The sequence below is a fragment of the Callithrix jacchus genome, chromosome 11 (assembly GCF_049354715.1).
Source record: "Callithrix jacchus isolate 240 chromosome 11, calJac240_pri, whole genome shotgun sequence".
Classification (NCBI taxonomy): domain Eukaryota; kingdom Metazoa; phylum Chordata; class Mammalia; order Primates; family Cebidae; genus Callithrix; species Callithrix jacchus.
Window position 1 is genome coordinate 1845904 of NC_133512.1, and position 23059 is coordinate 1868962.

Genomic DNA, 23059 nt, shown 5'->3' on the forward strand with positions numbered 1-23059 from the left:
TACCTCATACTCCCAAGTAGCTGGGACTACCTGTGTGCACTACCATGGTCAGCTAATTTTTGTGTTTTTTGTAGAGATGGGGTGTTGCCAAGTTGCTCAGGCTGGTCTAGAACTCCTGGACTCAAGTGATCCGCCAGCCTTGGCCTCCAAAATTGCTGGGATTAGAGGCATTAGCCACCATGCCTGGCCAATGAAACTTTGGAAGGAATTGATAGATAAGCAACAAATCAATCCTGTTATGATTAAGTAATGGATATTTGTGAAATGTGCGACTTGTCTTTAAGTAAGTTAAAATGCTGAAACATAGGGTTGGGTGCAGTGGCTCACCCCTATAATCTCAGCACTTTGGGAGGCCAAGGCAGGTAGATCATGAGGTCAGGAGTTTGAGACCAGCCTGACCAACATGGTGAAACCCCATCTCTACTAAAAATACAAAAATTAGCTGGCCATGGTGGTGTACGCCTGTAATCCCAGCTACTCAGGAGGCTGAGGCAGGAGAATCACTTGAGCCCAGTGCGCCAAGATGGCACCACTGCACTCCAGCCTGGGTGACAGAGCGAGACTCTGTCTCCAAAAAAAAAAAGTAAATATATTATAAGGTTATAAAAGGTTTATAGAAGTTTTATCCTGCATGGTCAAAGCTGATTGAGAGTGGATGAATGGGCACTGCCATGTGCATATCCCTCTCAGTGTTCTGGACTGGTGCAATGCACAAATGTGATATATATAAAAAAAAAATCCATTGGCAAAGCTGACAGAAACTTTTAACCTTCCTTGACCTAAAGCTCTTACATTTGCTTATTCTCTACCCAGTTTGGAAAACATCAGCTTTCCCTCTTTGAAATAAGAAGGACAAGGCCCGTTCACCTGGATGAAGGAGCCTATGAAGCAGCTATTTTTCTCATTATAGCCAAGGTATTATAAGCTTCTCTCTAAAAACTCTTAATTAAAGACTCTTTTCACAGAGAGCTACAGGGATACAAAGATATCAAAGATTGTGGTCTCCAACCTGGAGATTTTGTTTAGGGAAAAACACTGTCAAGTAAAGGACTCCTTCTGACAAAGGCAGGAGGCAGAGAAATTCTAGGCAAACAGGGGCAGGTCCCTGGTGAAACCCCACCTTCAAACCAAAGTACCCTGAAACCCATTTTTAGTAGATTATTTCTTAGCATCTAGTAAAATGAGGCTGAGACCTACTGGTCTGAGTTCCCAGATGGTTAAAGCATTCCATTCTAAGTCATAGGATGACACAGGAGGATAACACAAGATACAGGTCATAAAGACCTTGCTGATAAAACAGGTTGCAGTAAAGAAGCTGACCAAAACCCACCAAAACCAAGAGGGCCATGAGAGTGACCCCTGATCGTCCTCCCTGCCACACTCCCAACAGCACCAAGACAGTTTACAAATGCCATGGCAACATCAGAAAGGTATCCTATATTGTCTAAAAAGGGGAGGCATGAATAATCACCCCTTGTTTAGCATATAATCAAGAAACAACCATAAAAATGGGCAACCAGCAGGCCTTGGGGCTGCTCTGTCTATGGAATAGCCATTGTTCATTCCTTTACTTTCTTAATAAACTTGCTTTCACTTTATGGGCTCGCCTTGAATTCTTTCTTGTGCGAGATTCCAGAGCCCTCTCTTCGGATCCGGATCAGGATCCCTTTCCAGTAACACTTTCTGAAGAGAAAGATTTTGAACAAACGGGAGAAATGATCAAAGAAAAACAGCTCATAGCAGTCTGAACTATGTGAGGTACAAAATGTATCAGGCCAAGAAAGACAGGAATATGGGACTTCATCATGTGCCACCCAACCTACACCCTAGGAGCCATGGCTCTTCCTTTGCATCCCTGTAGTTTCCCTCACCCATTATCTTCCTGTTCCTGGAATTTGTGATACAAAGACAATGTATAGCCAATCAATCCCTATGTCCTCTGAATATAAACTAGTAAATAACTTAGGAACTGCCTCATCTTTTCCTTTATAAACCCACTTGTTGAAGTTTCCTTGAGCCTCCCCTTCCTTGCAAAACCAACACACAAACCCAAGAAACAGAGACACCCACTTGTAACTGCTGCATATTCAGAGCAACTGGAACCTATGCTGCTGGATTGCGGTTCTCAAACTTGGCCCCCAAGACCTTCTCTACTTATATCAATTTTTTAAATTAATTAATTTTGCCTCTGTTTTTTCCTTCAGGTCAACACTTAGAAAAGTTTGACTTCTGGCCGGGCGCGGTGGCCCACACCTGTAATCCCAGCACTTTGGGAGGCCGAGGCGGGTGGATCACGAGGTCAAGAGATCGAGACCATCCTGGTCAACATGGTGAAACCCCGTCTCTACTAAAAATACAAAAAATTAGCTGGGCACGGTGGCGCGTGCCTGTAATCCCAGCTACTACTCGGGAGGCTGAGGCAGGAGAATTGCCTGAACCCGGGAGGCGGAGGTTGCGTTGAGCCGAGATTGCGCCATTGCACTCCAGCCTGGGTAACAAGAGCGAGACTCCGTCTCAAAAGAAAAAAGAAATAGAAAAGTTTGACTTCCAAGGATAATTACAGAACCTGAAAAGAAGGGAAAGAAGTGTTAATGCAACCTCCCACCTGAGGTTTAGTTTGGGGCTCAGGACAGACCACCCCATTACTGCAGGAGACCAGAAAGCGCCACACCAAAATATGCCACCCTAACACCAAAATACTCCACCCTGATATATTGATGACTTTGAGCTAAAAGAAAGTGAGAACCAGCCAACACAGGAAAACTTCACCTCTCCCACAACTGCCTAAAAGACTCCCGCTCCTTTTGTAAAGAGAAATTTTCATCTTTAAAGGAAATTTCCATGAGTAAAGGCATCTGTATCAGAAAGAAGGCTGCTTGGAGACAACTTTTATCACCTGAGAGCCTAACAAAGCAACCTTTATTCATCATACATTTTGTCCCTTTACCCTTCCATAATTTGTCTCCACCACGCCCCCAAAAGGCCCACACCCCTATTCCCTGGCCCTTCTTTCAGTCTCCCACTCTTGTGCCCCTCCATTGCATGGGTATGTAAAAATAGATTTATCCTGTTAATCTGTCTTACTAAGGAAGGAGACTCAATCCTCTTCAGCCTTCTACATTGCATCTCAAAAGGAGAAGCTAGAAGTCAGCAGGGGGTTAGCGCCGCCAGCCGGGTTAAGGATAAGACTCCTGCTAACCACAGTCTATGGCTCACGGATACGGTACGGGACATCTTACCAGAAGGCACTGCTTTTACTTAACCAGGATCACACCCCCACCTAAGTCACGCACCCCATGCCTAGTTCCTGATTCAAGACCCTTTCACGTGTAATTTCTAGAGTTGTAAGCCTTTAAAAGGGCAAGGATTTTCTTTGTTGGGGGAGCTCAGCTGTTAGGCGTCTAAGCGTCAGCAGCTCGTGGCCGAATAAATCACCACTTTCTTCCCAGTTCGCTGTTGGAGAGGTTTGTTTCCCAGCCTTTCCCGCTTAATGACAATTTAATCTGTGGCCCAGCTGAAGAACCTAGACGGCTAGAGGGAAGCCATATTTCCTTTCCCTAAGTCTGAGTATTTTTTTCACCACACTCTCCCAGTCATCTGGACCCTCCTTGAATTCCCTGGGGCTCCGGGAGCGCAGGGCCTCCCAAGTGTGGGACCGAGTTCCGCGTGGCGCCGAGCGGCAGCAGGCTCCCTGATTGCCCACCCTGGACCCTGGAGAGAACAGGTGCACCTCTGTTCTACCTGGCAGCGCCCACTGTCTCCTTCCCCGCCTCGCCACCCTAACTCTGCAGGACCGGTGCCCTCTCCCCTCTCCACAGCAGAGGACGAGGAGGACCGGGTTTCTCCATATCTTGGCGGCCCAGGGAACTCAGGGGTGGAATGCGGGGGCAGCGGGCTCAGCTGAACTTGCCTGTTGGGTCCACAAACGCCAAGCGAACGCCAGCAACTCTTGGCTCCCCCGAAAAAGCCGACGCCCACAACAAAGCGGGGGTGAGAAGAGCAGCCGCCGCCGCCTCCACGGGCCGAGCCCCGCCCACCTGCGCCACCGCCTCCCCGGACCGAGCCCCGCCCACCTACATCACCCCCACCCCCCGGGGCCTGGCCCCGCCCACCTGCGCCACCGCCTCCACGGGCCGAGCCCCGCCCACTGCGCCACCGCCTCCCGGGGCCGAGCCCCGCCCACTGCGCCACCGCCTCCCCGGGCCGAGCCCCGCCCACCTGCGCCACCGCCCCCGGGCCGAGCCCCGCCCACCTACATCACCCTCACCCCCCCCGGGGCCTGGCCCCGCCCACTGCGCCACCGCCTCCCCGGGCCGAGCCCCGCCCACTGCGCCACCGCCTCCCGGGGCCGAGCCCCGCCCACCTACACCACCCTCCCCGCGGGGCCTGGCCCCGCCCACCTGCGCCACCGACTCCAGGGCGCCTTCCAGGGTGGGCGGTTCCCTACCTCGCTCCCCACCCAGTGAGGACTTGAAGTCCCATCGCAGGCACCAGGCTCCTCACGGGTCCGCCCCCTGCTGCTCCCGGGGTTGGAGGGCCCGGCCCAGCGCGCACCACGGCGCCCCGCGGACGGCGGCTCAGAGGCTCCAGACGCCCGAGGACTCCAGGTGCTTGAGCCGCCGCCGCTTCTGCTCCCGGCGCTGCTGCAGCTCCCGATCCGGCGTCTCCGCGGCGCGGCTCTGGTGGCGGCCAAGAGGGCGCTTTCTCTGCGCGACTCCCCCGAAGGGTGCCGAAGTCCCGGCCTCCGGTCGCCCGATCCCCGCCTCCCCGCGGCCGGCCCCGAATCGGTGCACGGAGCTTGAGCCCAGCCGCCAGCCCCCGTGCTGCCCTGGGCCCGGAGCGCCCCTGGCGGCTGGAGCCGAGGCAAGGCGGGGCCCTGGGTGGGAGCCTCCCGGTTCCCGCCCGGCCACACCCAGCTCCCCGGCCGGGACTGCCCCCTTGAGGTTCCCGCCAGGGACAAGGAGTCCTGTGCGAGTCCTGTTTCTATGTCCCCAGTGACCAGACACACAGGAGCTGCTCAAATAGCAGAATTCATCCAATTCTGGAAGAGAGTAATACTCAGCATATAAATTCTCCACCTTTTCAGATCCTGTGATCCATACTTAAAACATGGTCACTGTATGTTGTATTCAGCAAAGTATAGGTTCTGGAGATGAAAACAGAAGCTACCATACACAGCATTTGTTATACACCAATTAGCTAAACCCTTAATAAAAATGTTTTTAATCTTAAACTTAAGTGTTGTTACCACCCCTATGGTGATCTCCACATTCAATGCAATCCCTGGCAAAATCCCACTGACTTTTTTTTTTCTGCGGAAAGAGAAAAGCCAATCCTAAAACTCATGTGGAATCTACAGGGACCCCTTCCCTGGGCCTCTGGTTTTGCAGCAAGCAGGTGCAAATAGGTTAATGTGGCATATTACCTTTATTGATTTGTGTGTGTGAACCATCCTTGCATTCCAGGAATACATTCCATTTGGTCATAGTGTATTACCTTGTTAATAAGATGTTCAACTTGTTTTCCTACCATTTTGTTGAGAATCTTTGCATTAGGACTAGGCGCGGTGGCTCACACTTGTAAAACCAGCTGTGGGTAACCCCCGACATAGGCACCTAGAAAGGAGACCTAAGCAGAACCCTGGCACAGTTAGGGCTTGAAGCATATCTCAGTTTATAGTGTTATTACTCAGCTATTTCCTTTTATGTAATACTTTATATAATCATATATTAGTTTTCAGAATTAGGGCTTGAAGAATCCCTTTATATAATCCTCTCTATATAATCATATAATAGTTGATAGTAGGCCGGGCGCGGTGGCTTAAGCCTGTAATCCCAGCACTTTGGGAGGCTGAGGCGGGTGGATCACGAGGTCAAGAGATCGAGACCATCATGGTCAACATGGTGAAACCCCGTCTCTACTAAAATACAAAAAATTAGCTGGGCACGGTGGCACGTGCCTGTAATCCCAGCTACTCGGGAGGCTGAGGCAGGAGAATCGCTTGAACCCAGAAGGCAGAGGTTGCGGTGAGCTGAGATGGCGCCATTGCACTCCAGCCTGGGTAACAAGAGTGAAAGTCAGTCTTAAAAAAAAAAAAAAAAAAAAAGTAAATAGGAAAAAGTAAAATACAAAACCAAAAAAGCAGAACAAAGAGAAAGTTCAAAAATGGCCACTACCTTCTGTCTGTGTCGGAAACACTGTGAATTAGGGCACACCTCCATAAGAGAAATCACAGGGAGCCACATCAACCCACCTGTAATTATGTCCTTTGACTTGTTTATTTCTTTTTCTTTTGTATTTATTCCTCTCCCCAACTAAGTCACAGCACTCAGGAGAGAGACCACTGGCTAGGAGAGGGGAACAGGTGTTATTCCTCTGGTCATCTTGGACATCAGATTATTTTTTTTCAGCCTACAAAACTATAAGGCAGAATTTTGGCAGCTCCTCAGAAGGTTACCAGTAGAGTTTCATATGACCCAGAAATTCCACCCCTAGATACTGTCAGTTCTTTCTTTTTTTCTGAGACGGACTCTAGCACTGTTGCTCAGCCTGGAGTGCAGCGGTGGGATCTCAGTTCACTGTAACCTCGCCTCTCAGGTTTTAGCAATTCTCCCGCCTCAGCCTCCCAGGTAGCTGGGACTACAGGTGTGTGCCACCACACCTGCCTAATTTTTGTATTTTTTTTTTTTTTTTTTTTTTTTTTTAGAGAGACGGAGTTTTCGCTCTTGTTACCCAGGCTGGAGTGCAATGGTGCGATCTCGGCTCACCGCAACCTCCGCCTCCTGGGTTCAGGCAATTCTCCTGCCTCAGCCTCCCGAGTAGCTGGGATTATAGGCACGCACCACCATGCCCAGCTAATTTTTTGTATCTTTAGTAGAGACGGGGTTTCACCATTTTGACCAGGATGGTCTTGATCTCATGACCTCGTGATCCACCCGCCTCAGCCTCCCAAAGTGCTGGGATTACAGGCTTGAGCCACCGTGCCCGGCCAATTTTTGTATTTTTAATAGAGAGAGGGTTTCACCATGTTGACCAGGCTGGTCTTGAACTTCTGATCTCGAGTAATCCACCTACCTCAGCTTCCCAAAGTGCTGGGATTAAAGGTGTGAGTCACCGCGCCTGGCTCCAAACTGTCGGTTCTCATTGTATGAGTAATTATGTTATGAAGCAAATACTGAACTAGCAAACACTGAACCATTGCTTTTAGGAGAAACTCTGGGTTAGGTTTCTGCAAGGCTTTGGTCACGATATTCCTTCAACTGATCGATATATAATCTAGCTTTTTTTTTTTTTGAGATGCGCCACCGTGCCCAGCTAATTTTTTGTATTTTTAGTAGAGACAGGATTTCACCATGTTGACCAGGATGGTCTCGATCTCTTGACCTCGTGATCCACCCGCCTTGGCCTCCCAAAGTGCTGGGATTATAGGCGTGAGCCACCGTCGCCCGGCCTCCATTTCTTTCTCTTTTTTAAAAAAATTGAGGTATAAAGTGAAATGTATAGATCTTAACTGTATATTTTGATGGTGTTTTTATTTTTTTGTGATTTTAAAGACAGGGTCTCACTGTATTGCCCAGGCTGGTCTTAAATTCCTGGGCTCAAACAATCCTCCTGCCTCAGCCTCCTGAGTAGCTGGGACTACAGGCACAAGCCACTATCCCTGGCTCCACAAATTTTCCTACTCAAGTTTCTTTTTACACAAATGTTCACAAAATGCAAAAACGCCAAATATACCAATTCTGAGGTTATAAATAAGCTGCTGTGAGTAGGCAAATTTGCAAATAGGGTGTCTTTGAATAAGGATCAACTGTATTCTCGTTTTATGAGAAATGAAAACATATGACCACACAAAAACTTGCTCACAAATGCTCATAGCACCATTATTCACAATAACCAAAAAATGGAAAAACCCAAATGTCCTTCAGCTGATAAACTGAATAAATATAATAAATATTAAAAAATTTAAAAATCGCTGTTAATATTCTAAGTATATTCTTTGGGGGTTTTATGCACACTTATAATTTTATTTGTAAAAGTATCATGATGTAAATGCTTTTTGGAAGCCAGCTTCTTCACCTAATATATCATCTAATATATTGTATCACTAAATACTTAAAAATTTTAAAATAATACATTAACTTTAAAATTTAAAAAATTGGCTGGGCACAGTGGCTCACGCCTATAATCCCAGCACTCTGGGAGGCCGAGGCGGGTGGATCACGAGGTCAAGAGATCGAGACCGTCCTGGTCAACATGGTGAAACCCCCTCTCTACTAAAAATACAAAAATTAGCTGGGTACGGTGACGCGTGCCTGTAATCCCAGCTACTTGGGAGTCTGAGGCAGGAGAATTGCTTGAATCCAGGAGGCGGAGGTTGCAGTGAGCCGAGATTGCGCCATTGCACTTCAGTCTGGGTAACAACAGCGAAACTCCGTTTCGAAAAATAATTTGTTTTAATTAAATTTTAAAAATTAATAAATAAAATGTAGTATTCTAAATATATTATTCTGGGTTTTTACACATACTTACAATTTTATTTATAAAAATATCATGAATGTAAATACTATTTGGAAGCCAGGTTTTTCACACAATATATCATCTAATATATAGTATTTTTCCTTTTCATTACATATTCTTTTTTCTTTTTTGAAACAGAGTTTCACTCTGTCACCAGGCTGGAGTGCAGTGGTGTGATCTCAGCTCACTGCAACCTCCGACTCCCTGCTTCAAGCAATTCTCCTGCCTCAGTTTCCTGAGTAGCTGGGATTACAGGCATGCACCACCACGCCCAGCTGATTTTTTATTTGTACTAGAGATGGGGTTTCACAACGTTGGCCAAGAGGGTCTCAATTTCCTGAACTCATGATCTGCCTGCCTCAGCCTCCCAAGGTGCTGAGATTACAGGGGTGTGAGCCACAGCGTCTGACCTACATATTCTTATAAAAATATCATTTTCATGTCCGTTAAACACCTTTTTTTACATAAGAAGTTTACTATAAAAGCTCAGAATATTTGGAATGTATTAAAAAATTCACAAAAGACTTGTCTTAGCCGAGCACAGTTGCTCATGCTGGTAATCCCGGCACCTTGTGAGGCTAAGGTAGTAGGATCTCTTGAACCATGAAGTTCAGGACAAGCTTGGGCAACATACAGAGACCCTCTCCCTACTAAAAATACAAAACTTAGCCAGGTGTGGTGCTGCACGCCTGTAATCCCGGCTACTCAGGAGGCTGAGGCAGGAGAATAACTTGAACCTGTGAGGTGGAGGTTGCAGTGAACCAAGATGGGGCAATTGCACTCCAGCCTGAGCTACAGTGAGACTCTGCCTCAATAAACAGATAAATGAAATAAAAAATTAGCCAGGGATGGTGGCATGCACCTGTGGTCCCAGCTATTTGGGAGGCTGAAGCTAGTGGACCCCCTAAGCCCAAGAGGCCTAGACTACAGTGAGCTATGAATGCGCCACTGCACTCCTGCCTGGGCAACAGAGCAAGATCTGTTCTCAAAAAAAAAAAAAAAAAAGAATTTTCTTTAACTCCACAACTGTTATATTTTAACCACTATTATATTTATATATGTATCTTATTTGGTAAGTTTTTGTACTTTCATTTTTTTTTTAGAGAAACAGGATTATAATCATCATACCAATTCCTAATATGCTTTTAAAAATGATCATTTTCCAATATCAATAAGTATGTTTTTATAACACTACTTTTATGGCTGTGTAGACGTATAATTAATGGAAACAGTTCCATTTTAGATTACTTTTCTGTATTATTAATGATACTGTAAAGAATATTCTTACAGCTGCATCTCTGCATGTATTCTTAATTATTTCCTTGGGATACATTGGTAGAAATGTTATTACTGGGTCAAGCTTACATTGATTCATAGAGCTTTTTTTACATATGGTCAAATTTTTCTACAAGTTACTGTTAACTCCTCGTGGTTTCCCCTTCTGGGGAATGATATCCAAACAATAGGGGTGGGCCCTGGTGGTAATGTCTGCACTCCAAAGCATTGGTCAGCTCACAGCTGATTGGTGGTCAGGGCTCCAGTCCAAGCCAGTCATTTAACACCTTGAGGCTGGGAAAGACCTCGTGTCCTTGTGGCAACGGAGCCGCGAGATACCCAAGTCGGGAGATGTCACGGGCATTGTTTTTTAACATGTGACAGAAGACAGTATCTTCTGCATCTTAGAGCAAAGCCCATGTACAAAGAGATGCAGAAACAAGAAATGGAGATAGAGAACGTCAGCAAGCAGCCATGCTAGTTCTGGAGATTCCCAAACTCCTCCTAGCAGGGGAAACCTGGCATTTCTTTGAATTGGATACAACCCCTCAACTGAGTGAAAACCTCTGGTATTCCTCAAATATATATATATTTAATTCCCTTACTGAAATCGGGAGTTCTGTTACTTGGTATCAAAAAACTCATGCATGTCTTTAAATGCTACACCGATTTACAGACCCACTGTCCGGATGTGAAAGAATCATTTTCCCTGTTCTTCAGTAACAATATGTCTTGTATTTATTTTTTAATCTTACTAACTTGAGAAGTAAAAAAAAAAAAGTACTTCATTATTTTAGTTTTCTTTTCTTTTGACGAAATGGAGACCTTTTATTTTCTGAGAAACAATCTATAGATTGGGGAGATGCAGCCTTTGGCACAAGTGAAAGTACACTCTCTGTTTTCGTTTTGTTTTTGAGACAGAGTCTTGCTCTGTGGCCCAGGCTGGAGTGCAGTGGTGTGATCCGGACTCACTGTAACCTCCTCCTCCTGGGCTCAAGTGATTCTCCTGCCTCAGCCTCCCCACCAGCTGGGATTACAGGCATGTGCTACGACGCCCGGCTAATTTTTGGATTTTTAGTAGAGACAGGGTTTCACCATGTTGGCCAGGCTGGTCTTGAACTCCTGACCTCAGGTGATCTGTCTGCCTCAGCCTCCCGAAGTGCTAGGATTACAGGCGTGAGCCGCCGCACCCAGCCATATTTTATTTTTTTGATTACTAGTGAGAGTGAATATGTTTATTTGTATTTCCTCTTTTCTGAATTCTTCACGTATGTATACTGACTTTAGCTTTGTTGTGCTGCTACATAACACACTACCCCAAAGTTCAGTGGGGTAAAACGATCTAATATGCTTACAAATTCCGTGGGTCAGGAATTTTGACAGGATATAGGAGGCATGGCTTTGTCTGCTATGTAGGCTGATGGCCCCACAGGGTCGTGGGGTGTGCCTTATGCTGTGCTGAGGTGCAGGATCCGAGAAATAAAGAGACAGGACACAGAAGTACAAGGAAAACACAGCTGGGCTCGGGGGCCAAGCCACCTATGAGCAGAGTCAGGCGAGGCCCCAAAAGTCCAGAAGCCTGAGTATTTATTGTGTATAGGTTCGGGGGCAGGGCAGTGAGTGAAGTCATCTTTAAGGATAGTGATAGGGTCATGAGCGATAAAACATGGGGTCCACCCCCATTAGGTCACCTAGGCCAGGAGGTGGACAGTGCACAGCAAGGGGCCCATTCCCATGAAGGCAAGGGCCGTGCACAGTAAGGGGTCCACCCCCATTAGGTCACCGAGGCTTGAAGGTGGGCAGTGCGCAGTGAGGAGCGTGCAGTGTGCAATACTTCTATCTATGGGCAAACTATTTCTCAGAAGATTTATAGGAGGATGCTTTAAGTCACACAGCAGTGACAGAGCTGTCAGGGTTACCGCCACCTTCTGGCAGCTTCCAATGGGTTCTATGGGAAGATGCTTTTCAAGCAGCACAGTAGCAAGAGCTGATAGAGTTCACAGTCACCAAGGTGGATTGCCGGTCTGAGGGCGGCCTTCCACAAGAACTGGAGCAAGGTCCTACAACTCCTTTATCAGGAGGAGTGGCTCTCGCCCCAAGCCTGCCACACGGTGGGTATCTTTACGATACTAAACGCTGCCGCCTGGGCCATGGATTCTTGTCCTGGTATAACTGTTTTTCCCTTAAATCATGCTCTGCACTGTGTCTGCTCTAGGCATTCCTCTGATTATAAGCTGCTTATTCCTTAATTCATGCTCTGTACTGTGTCCACTCTAGGCATTCGTCCGATTATGAACTAAGATATAATTATAGGTATATATGTAGGGAAATATTCTTTAGGCACTCATACTATCAACTATTATATGATTATATATAGAGGATTTTATAAAGGGATTCATCAACCCTAATTCTATAAACTAATATATGATTATGTAAAAGATTACATAAAAGGAAATAGCTGAGTAATAACACTATAAAGTGAGATATTCCTCAAGCCCTAACTGTGCCAGGGTTCTGCTTAGCTCTCATTCCTCGGTGCCTATATGGGAGGTTACCCACATGCTACATAATTTTTACTGCTCAAATGGCTGGGCTGACTTGAGCATATGGTGGCTGGCTAATCCAGAGGCTGCTTTACTCACATTTTTGCTGCCTATGCTGGGATGGCTGAGGGATGGGCTCAGCTGTGACTGTCAATCACAGAGTCTGCATGTGACCTCTCCAGCATGGAGGTCTCTGGGTAGTGAGACTTCTTACAGGGATCAGGATTTCAGGGGCAAGTGTTCCAATGAACTAGGTGGAGACAACATGGCCTGTTATGATGTAGCCCAGAAGTCACGGCCCATCACTGGGCTGTCTTCTATTGGTCAGCACAGCTGCAGACCTATCCAGATTCTACAGGAAAATCATAAACTCCACTTCTCAGTGTGAGGAGCCTCATAGAATTTTAGGCCAGCACATGACGGGTGTTCACTTATGCTTACTTACTTACTTACTTACGCTTTTGTTTGTCATATATTTGTAAGTTTCTTTTTTTTTTTTTTCTTGAGACAGATTTGCACTCTGTTGCCCGGGCTGGAGTGCAATGGCGTGATCTTGTCTCAATGCAACCTCCGCCCCCCCCAGGTTCAAGTAAGTCTCCTGCCTCAGCCTCCCAAGTAGCTGGGATCACAGGCACCTGCCACCGCACCCAGCTAATTTTTGTATATTTAGTAGAGACAGGGTTTTACCATTTTGGCCAGGCTGGTCTTGAACTCCTGACCTTGTGATCCACCTGCCTCAGCCTCCCAAAGTGCTGGGATTACAGATATGAGCCACCACGCCCGGCTATAAGTATATATATTTTTTTAACACAATAACTTATTTATTGAGAGCCTACTCTCCCCACCCTTGCAGTCTCTAGGTCACTTTTTCCGCTTGTAGATTTTGCACGCAAGCCCCAGAAACATAGCTGGAGGCAGGGGAGCTGCGTACTGTTCCATGAGAACCATAATGTGGCTGTAACTGTCTTCCTCGTACTGCGAGAATGCAGCCAGCAGATCCAGCTCCTCATATAATGCCTTCACCCGGGCCCCCTTCTCGGCCTCCTTCTGCCCATAATTCTCCTTCAAAATCTGGTACTGTTCCAGAGTGGCCCATTGCAGACACTGAACTACCAGCCAGCTACATTTGTTGTCCTGGATGCCAGTGACAATTTTGCCGGTCACACTGGGGTCCCCAAAGAGGCCAAGGTAATCATCCTGAATCTGAAAGAACTCTCCCATCTCCAGCAGGATCTTCTTGGCATTGGTATGCTCCTTCTCGCCATCAATTCCTGTCATGTAGGTGGCTGCAGCAGTTACAGGAAGGTAGAATAAGTAGAGAGCTGTCTTGTACTTGACAATGGATTTGTACCTCTTTTCCATGCATCTGCCAAGATCTACATTGCCCTTGGGGGCTGTGATGAGGTCCAGGGTCTGCTCAATCTCAGTCTGATAGGAACTCTGCAGGAAGAGCTCGATCAGGTTCAGGTAATAGGGCTGCTCCCGGCAGTAGAGCTTCAGAAGGCAGTAGATAGATGTTTCCAGAAGGATAGCAGCAATGATGGCATCCAAACCCATGCCCAGCTTCTGATACCAGCAGATCTGTCCCTGGCAAGAGAGGGATGAATCCATGATGTCATCAGCCACCAGGAAGAAAGCTTGCAGCAGTTCCACACACCAGCCCATAGTCACGGCCCGCTGGAGACGATCAGCATCCTGTTTTCTTGGCTCCACCAGCTCCCGGAACGCCGCTAGCACCATCAAACCCTGGTGATACTTGCCTCCAATGGCGTTGTACTCCAGGACCTCCTTGAGCCGGGCAATAGCATCTCCTGTCTCTAGGACCCCTGTCTCATCCTCAGTCAGTACCCTACTGATCTGGGAGAAGTGCTGAACGAAATCCTACTTTTCTTGGGCATAAATATCTGATTTCTGGTCTCCATTTATACTGAGGGAGGAGCAAAGCGCTCTGTTCCTGGATGCCGTTTCCTGCTCGGTCAAGTATATATACTTTTAATTCATCATTTCTCTTTTAAACATTTCTGGCTTTTTTTTTTTTTTTTTTTTTTTACACAGTCAGGCTCTGTTGCCCAGGCTGGAGTACAGTGGCAGGATCTTGGCTCACTGCAGCCTCTGCCTCCTGGGTTGAAGCGATTCTCCTGCCTCAGCCTCCCAAGTAGCTGGCTGATATTTGTATTTTTAGTAGAGACAGGGTTTCACCATGTTGGCCAGGCTGGTCTCGAACTCCTGACCTCAAGAGGTCCACCAGCCTCTGCCTCCCAAAGTGCTGGGATTACAGGTTATGAGCCACTGTGCCCAGCCAGCATTTTTTAATAACAAGATTTTTTTTACTTTTTTGAGACAGAGTCTTGGTATGTTGCCCAGGCTGGACTCTAACTTCTGGGCTCAAGAGATCCTCCCACCACAGGTTCTCAAGTACTTAGGACTACAGGCTCCTGCCGCCATGCCCAGCTGTTCGCTTTTATTTTATTTTATGTTATATATATTTCTAGACAGGCTCTCACTCTGTCACCTCGGCTGGAGCGCAGTGGTATAATCACAACTCATTGACGCCTCCATCTATGAGGTTGAAGGTGATCTTTCCCCTTCAGCCTCACAAGTAGCTGAGCCAGGACTACAGGAGCAGGCTGCCTTGCTCAGCAATTTTTTTTTTTTTTTGTGAGACAGGGTCTTGCTCTGTCACTCAGACTGATTATGCAATGTGCAATCATGGCTCACTGCAGCCTCAGCATCCGGGGCTGAAGTGATCCTCCCAACTCAGCTTCCCAAATAGCCAGGACAACAGGTACACTCCACCACATCTGGCTAATTTTTGTTTGTTTTTTGATTTTCTTTTTGAGACAGGGTGCCACTCTGCTGCCCAGGGTGGAGTGGTTTGTTTTTTCTCTAAAGTAGTGATTATACCTATGACCTTATACAGAGTTGTCATGAAGATTGGACTTCTTGGTATCTAGCTCAAATGATCAAGTTTCAAATCCCAAGTTCTTACCAATTAACATGTATCATATGGTTAGTGCCTGAGCCTAGAAACTAATTCAGCACTAAGATATTTCCCCAAATTACACACGAGGTCAGTAGGCAAGACAAGTATAATCTGTTTTCCAGTCAAGGGTGGAAGTAAAAACTTACCTGACTTGCCTGAAGCCACAGAGACATAGTGAAGCAAAGACTGGACCAAAGGACACGTAAACTGAATGAACTGAACGTCTCAATTCATGCGGCAATTTTTATTATCAAAGGTTATATACTTCAAAATCAAGGTATTTTTTGACAATACAAAGATGACATGCAAAAGTACTTTTTGGTGGTCCAGTGCCGTTAACTGACTACAATCAGAAAGTTCTTTTTTTTTTTTTTTTTTTTTTTTAGTTAGAGTCTTGCTCTGTTGCCCAGGCTGGAGTGCAATGGTGCAATCTTGGCTTACTGCAACCTCCACCTCTGGGGTTCAAGCAATTTCCTGCCTCAGCCACCAGAGTAGCTGGGATTATAGGTGTGCACACCCAGTTAATTTTTGTATTTTTAGTAGAGACAGGGTTTCGCCAGGTTGCCCAGGCTGGTTTCAAACTCCTGAGATCAAGCAATACACCTGCCTTAGCATCACAAAGTGCTGGGATTACAGGGGTGAGTCATTTTTGTATTTTTTGTAGAGGCGGGGTTTTGCCATGTTGCCCAGGCTGGTCTCTAACTCCGGGGCTCAAGTGATCCGCCTGCCTCAACCTCCTGAAGTGCTAGGATTGCACGAGTGAGCCACCACTCTTTAAAAAGCCACCAGGTTTTTAAAATCAGAGATGTCGAACTTTATCTCATGCCATTTGAGTTTATGGCCACATGACCTTAGAGCTTTTTTTCCCTTCTTCTGTCCTATAATTTTATTAATAGGTGTTCTATTTCTAGAATAAGCTCTCAGATGAACAATGAACATTTTTCTTGAGTTATTCATGTAGTTTCTCATTTGATCCCTGAAGTCTAATAATTATATTATATTATCTTATAATTATTGTTTTATCTTCATCTTACAGAGAACACTCACATTTTGTTAACTTGCAGAAGCTCCCTAAGTAGTCCCTGTAATGGCATATTTTCCCTTTAACATACTATTTTTTCATTTTTCATTTTTATTTTTATTCTTTTTGTGGTGGAGTCTCACTGTCGCCCAGGCTGGAGTGCAGTGGGCGATTTCGTGGCTGATCTCATGGTGCAATCTCTGCTCACTGTAACCTCCGCCTCCCAGGTTTCAGTGATTTTCCTGCCTCAGCCTCCTGAGTAGCTGGGACTATATATCGGCTGTGCCACCACACCCTGCTAATTTTTGTATTTTTAGTAGAGATGGGGTTTCACCATGTTGGCCAGGCTGGTCTTGAACTCCTGACCTCAGGTGATCCAAACATTTCGGCTTCCCAAAGTGCTGGGGTTACAGGTATGAGCCACCGCAGTTTGCCTAATACACTGTCGAATTCGATTTGATCACGTTTTATTCAGCATTTTTGCATTTATATTTATAAATTAGATCGTACCCAGTGTTTTCAGTTTTCTTTTTTGTTGCTCTCTTTGCCAGGTTTTGGTATCAGAATTGTGTTTGCTTCCAAAATGAGTTGAGAAAGTGTTGGTGATTTGCTTCATTATTCCAAAGTTTGAATAAATTATCCAATTCCAAGCCGAGGGTGCATCTGACTAAGGGATTCCTGCGGCATCTGCGTCTCTTTGATGAAGTCCTCCCTGGCATAGGCTCATATGTGGGAAGTGTGCAAATATCAGCTCACACTGCGGCCACTGATGGCTTTGGGGACCTCACAGCGCCTTAAAACTTTCGCCTACAGGGCCGGGCCCGGTGGTTCACGCCTGTAATCCCAGCACTTTGGGAGGCCGAGGCGGGTGGATCACGAGGTCAAGAGATCGAGACCATCCTGGTCAACATGGTGAAACCCCGTCTCTACTAAAAATACAAAAATTATCTGGGCATGGTGGCGCGTGCCTGTAATCCCAGCTACTCGGGAGGCTGAGGCAGGAGAATTGCCTGAACCCAGGAGGCGGAGGTTGTGGTGAGCCGAGATCGCGCCATTGCACTCCAGCCTGGGTAACAACAGCGAAACTCCGTCTCAAAAAAACCAAAAAAACAAAAAACAAACAAACAAACAAAACACCTGCGCCTGGACAACTGTCACGGGAGCCTCTCGCAATACACGTCTCCCTTTTCCTTTAAGTATTTAAAAAAAAAAAAAAAATCCCGAAGACAGTTTAAGTCTCTTTCAAGGTAGACAATAAATACCCTTGTAACTAAGTTTAAAAAAATAAAATCTAATTTTCCCTCCCTCTCCAAAGCAGCAAGGGAACCTGGATCCACGGCCACGTAGGAGCCTCTCACGGCCCCAAACCCGGAGTCTTCAGGGACCGGCGGGGACCAGCGAGCGGGTGGGCCTGGGCGGTCCGCGCTTTTCTCTTCCGAGTTTGAGCCAAAATCTTGTAAAAAAAAATCACAGTGTGTAGCTCGGGGACACGCCCTCCCTAGGCCCAGACTGGATTTCGCAGTTCTGGGTCCCTCCCTGGATGATGGGTCCCCCCTGGAGTCGCCAACCCCCCGCCAAGCTGCGCGCAGGATCGCAAGGCCGGGCTGGGCAGGGCGCAGCAGGCCCGCCCTCGGCGCGCGGCCAGGCCGGGCTCCTCCCCTCAAGCGGTGGCCGGGGGGGCGGGCGACAGCGGGGAGCGGGTGGTGGCTGCTGCCCGGGGAGGGCCGGGAGACCGTTCCACGTTTGCAAACGCCGCCGCACGCCCAGGCCGACCCGTGCCGCTTTCCTCGCCGCCCCGATGGCGTTCAGGGCCCGGGGTTGGAGGCCCCCGCCGCCGCCGCTGCTCCTGCTGCTGCTCTGGGTGACGGGGCAGGGAGCGCCCGTGGCGGGCCTGGGCTCCGATGCGGAGCTGCAGATCGAGCGGCGCTTCGTGCCCGACGAGTGTCCGCGCACCGTGCGCAGCGGCGACTTCGTGCGCTACCACTACGTGGGGACGTTCCCCGACGGCCAGAAGTTCGACTCCAGGTACCGCGCCCTTGTCGCCCGGCGTGGCCTCCGCGGATGCAGCTCTCGCTGTCCCGCGTCCCTGTCTCCAGAGAGGCCTTTCCCTCCGGCCGGACCTCCCCTAGCTCCGCCCCGTGCACCCGCGCTCCTCCCTTCCTCCGCTGCCCGGATCCTCCCGGACCCCAGACCCTCCGCGGCGGGTGAGCCCCCCGGCCCTCACGTGCTCTAGGCCGCCCGCCCGAGACTGGACCCTTGGAGGACCTTGGGCAGCTGAGTCGGGGCAGACCACGCTCCTCCCTTTCCTCCCAGCGCGTGGACACACGCGCAATCCGTGTAAAGTAATCCGTGTAAGTGGGGCCACGTCGCACAACTAGAGTCCCAAGTGTGGACGTTCGTGGCTGCCTCTCTTCTCCCTTTTTTGTTCCTTCCCTCCGTTCCCTTGGGAATCTAGTCGGATGGTGCTTCTCACCAGTGCGATGATGATACACAAGAGGCCAGCAGCCGCCCCATGCACTGGGCTGGCGCCATGTGTAGGTGTAGTTCTAAGTGCATTCCGCATTGCAGTGAACTCATTTAACTGTACAGCGGTCTTGGAGGTAGGTAGGGTCACTACCCTCATTTTATCAGTAAGGTGACAAGCAACGGACGCTAAGAAACATTTGAACAATGGAGTCAGATTGTTTAACCCAAGTCCAGAGTCTGCGCGCAACTACCACTGCCCTCCCTTCCGGCCATACAAAAATCTCTCCTGGGGCCGGGTGTGGTGGCTCACGCTTGTGGTCACAGCACTTTGGGAGGCCGAGGTGGGAGGATCGCTTGGTCCCAGGAGTTTAAGGCTGCAGGGAGCTGTGATCGTGCCACTGCACTCCAGCCTGGGCTACAGAGAAAGATCCTATCTCAAAACAAAACAACACTCCTGGCGGGCAGGAGGTGGTCCAGGACAGCCACTCTGCTTTGCTCCGGGCCTAGGACTCCTTCACTCAGCCCTGCCTCAGGATCACAGCACCAGTCCCCAGTTTCCTCCCAGTTTCGGGTCAGGGTTAACAGGCCTCTCCTCCTCCAGCACCAGGCTACTCCTCCCCAGGGCTTTTGTGACAAACCCTGGTCTGTGCCAGTACTTGTGAATCACCAGACGAGGCAGACAGCGGTATTTGCTGAGCCCTGTTATGTGCCCCAAGGCCTAGAGTCATTATGAATATTTTGTAGACTCTAGCTTTTTTTTTTTTTTTTTTAATTCCAGGTAATGAATATACAAAAGCTGTTTAGCATAGTATGTGGCACTAGCAAGTGCTTGGAAATGGTCTTTCTTACTACTTTTTTGGTTGCTTTTGTTTTCTAAAGAACAGCTTTATTGAGATATAATTCACATATCAGACAATTTGTCCATTTGGTTTGTACAATTCAGTGTTTTTTCATATATTCACAGAGTTGTGCAAACGTCACAACTAGCAAATTCCAGAACAATTTCATCAATCCACAAAAAGAAACGTTGGACACATTATCAGTCACTTCCCAACCCCAATAGTCTATCCTCCAGTCCCTTTCAGCCACTAATCCACTTTATCTCTCTATGGATTTGCCTATCCTGGGCATTTCGTATAAATGGAATCATATAATTTGAGGTGCTTTGTCATGGTTCATCTACATTGCAGGGCATATCAGTATTTCATTTCTTTTTGTGGCTGTATATGTAATATTCCGTTGTGTCCATTCGTCAGTTGATGGGCCTTTAAATTGCTTACACGTTTTGGCTATAATGAATGATGTCATGAACCTTCGTGTTCAAGGTTTTGTGTGGATATCTCTTTCCCCTTTTTTTGTATGTGTACCTAGGAGTTGGAATTGCTGTGTCCTATGGCAATTATGTTACACACATTTTGAAGAATAGCCAAACTGTTTGCAATGGCTGCACCATTTTACATTCCGACCAGCAGTGTATGAGGGTTCTTAGTTCTCTGTGGTCTCACCAACACTTGTACTTGTCTGTCTTTTTTTTTTTTGAGACGGAATTTCACTCTTGTTGCCCAGGTGGGAGTGCAATGGCACAATTCTCCACTCACTACAACCTCCGCCTCCCAGGTTCAAGCAATTCTTCTGCTTCAGCCTCCCGAATAGCTGGGATTACAGGCTTCTGCTACCACACCTGGCTAATTTTTGTATTTTTAGTAGAGACTGGGTTTCACCATGTTAGCCAGGCTGGTCTCGAACTCCTGACCTCAGGTGATCTTCCTGCCTCAGCCTCTCAAAGTGCTGGGATTACAGGCATGAGCCACTGTGCCCGGCCTGTCTTTGATTACAGCCATTTAGTGGTTGTGAAATGGTATCTCATTGTGGTTTTGATCTACATTTTCCTAACGGCTGACGATGCTGACCATCATGTGTTTATTGACCATTTGTGTATCTTCTTTCATGTGCTTCTTCATAGGGAAGAATTTCTTCCTTGAGTTGAAAGTGATTAATTCTCAGTAGAACAAGTTGTCCTACTCTCTAGAACATCTCTAGGGCTGGCAGCCACTGTGAGGCAGTGTAGGGCAGTTAGTTGAAAGATCACAGAGGAGCTATCATCCATTCATCAAACGTTTATGCAGGTGTCTATCCCTCAAGACAGAGACTGGGCCGGGCGCGGTGGCTCACGCCTGTAATCCCAGCACTTTGGGCGGCCAAGGCTGGTGTATCCCGAGGTCAAGAGATTGAGACCAGCCTGGTCAACATGATGAAACCCCGTCTCTACTAACAATACAAAAAAATTAGCTGGGCACAGTGGCGCGTGCCTGTAATCCCAGCTACTCAGGAGGCTGAGGCAGGAGAATTGCCTGAACCCAGGAGGCGGAGGGTGCGGTGAGCCGAGATCGCGCCATTGCACTCCAGCCTGGGTAACAAGAGTGAAACTAACTCCGTCTCAAAAAAAAAAAAAAAAAAAAAGACAGAGACTAGTAGTAGTCTAGTATGTCCCTTCCGCAACCCTACCACTCATACCCTAGCCTATTACAACATAGTGTGATAAGTACGGTAAGATAGTAGGGCACACTCTGTCTCTACACATAGTTCTTACCATGTGCCTCCTCTTATGTTAACTCATTTAATCTCGGAAGAATTCATTTACGTTCACAAGACAGTGAGGCAGGTTCCTCATTACGAATGAAGAAACCGAGGCTCGGAAAGTTCAAATGACTTGCCCAAGGAACCTAATTACTAAGTGGTTCAGTAGAGATTTGAACCCAGGTAGTTCATGGCCATAACCTATGGTCTGTAGGCCACCCGCATATGTCATGGAAGAGAGGTAAGTAGCTTTGAAAGCACAGAAAAGACTTAACCATATGTTTGTGTGTCTATGTCGGGGGAGGTTAGGATGGAATCCTGGTATGGCAGGGTTAAGGCCCAAGGATGATTGAAATTCACCAGCGGGGAGCTCAGGGTTGTGTCTGCAGATCCTTAAGGTCTAGTCTTGTCTTTTTTTTTTTCCCTAAGACGGAGTTTCACTCTTGTTACCCAGGCTGGAGTGCAATGGCGCGATCTCGGCTCACAGCAACCTCCGCCTCCTGGGTTCAGGCAATTCTCCTGCCTCAGCCTCCCGAGTAGCTGGGATTACAGGCATGCGCCACCGTGCCCAGCTAATTTTTGTATTTTTAGTAGAGACGGGGTTTCACCATGTTGACCAGGATGGTCTCGATATTTTGACCTCGTGATCCACCCGCCTCGGCCTCCCAGAGTGCTGGGATTACAGGCGTGAGCCACCGCGCCCGGCCCTAGTCTTGTCTTTTGATAAATGTTATTATGTACCTACCACGTGCCTTTTTGGATATACAGAGTTGTAGATGCTCGAGCACAGCAGTGTTTAAACTGCATATACTTCTGAATATGTGGAGAGCTTGTTATACAGTTTCTGATTCAGTAGCTCTGGGATAAGGGCCTAAGAATTTGCTTTTCTGACAAGTTCCTGATGCTACTGGTCTGAGGACCACACCTTGAGAACCACTGCTCTGAAACAGAACTCCTGGAATGGGACATCAATTTATTCAAATAAGTCAAACAGGGGTCCCGAGCCCCTGGCCATGGACCTGTTTTGATCTACGGCCTGTTGGGACCTGAGCTGCACAGCAGGTGGTGAGCAGCAGGTGAGCAAGCAAAGCTGCATCTACATTTACAACCGCTCCCCATTGCTCACATCACGTGAGCTCAGCCCACTGTCAGATCAGCAGGGGAATGAGATTCTCACAGGTGCGTGAGCCCTATTGTGAACTGCACATGTGAGGGATCTAGGTGGTGCACTCCTTATGAGAATCTAATGCCTGATCTGTCACTGCCCACCACCAGGTGGGACTATCTAGTTGGAGGAAAACAAGCTCAGGGCTCCCACTAATTCTATGTTACAGTGAGTTGTATAATTATTTCGTTATGTATTACAGTGTAATAATAATAGAAATAGAGTGCACAATAAATGTAATATACTTAAATAATCCTGAAATCATACCCCGACCGCGGTCATAGAAAATTTGAATTCCTTCCATGAAACCGGTCCTTGTTGCCAAAAAGTTTGGGGACCACTGCTCTAAAAGAATCATAGAATCATCAACAGTGGACATTTTGCATATTCATTTTACATATGCATTAAATCATTCATTTATTCATTTTTTTTCTGAGACAGAGTTTTGCTCTGTTGTTCAGGCTGGCATGAAGTGACACAATCTCACCTCACTGCAGCCTCTGCCTCCTGGG

At 47.5% G+C, this 23059-nt stretch overlaps 2 protein-coding genes and 1 pseudogene across 2 annotated transcripts in view; 1 reads left to right on the forward strand and 2 right to left on the reverse strand.

The window, feature by feature from the left end:
- The window catches only part of LOC144578307 (uncharacterized), a 79089-nt gene extending 73480 nt beyond the window's left edge, over positions 1–5609 (reverse strand). Inside the window, exons 1-2 of the mRNA XM_078342141.1 lie at positions 5576–5609; positions 4448–4937 (exon numbers count right to left, since the gene is read on the reverse strand). Of these exons, the coding sequence (XP_078198267.1) occupies positions 4448–4937; positions 5576–5609 (524 nt within the window). The remainder of the gene's footprint in view (positions 1–4447; positions 4938–5575) is intronic.
- Positions 5610–13196: 7587 nt separating this feature from the next.
- LOC100409156 (farnesyl pyrophosphate synthase pseudogene) lies at positions 13197–14148 on the reverse strand (annotated as a pseudogene).
- Positions 14149–18008: 3860 nt separating this feature from the next.
- The window catches only part of FKBP9 (FKBP prolyl isomerase 9), a 53393-nt gene continuing 48342 nt past the window's right edge, over positions 18009–23059 (forward strand). Inside the window, exon 1 of the mRNA XM_002807022.6 lies at positions 18009–18364. Within this exon, the coding sequence (XP_002807068.1) occupies positions 18138–18364 (227 nt within the window). The 5' untranslated portion in view covers positions 18009–18137. The remainder of the gene's footprint in view (positions 18365–23059) is intronic.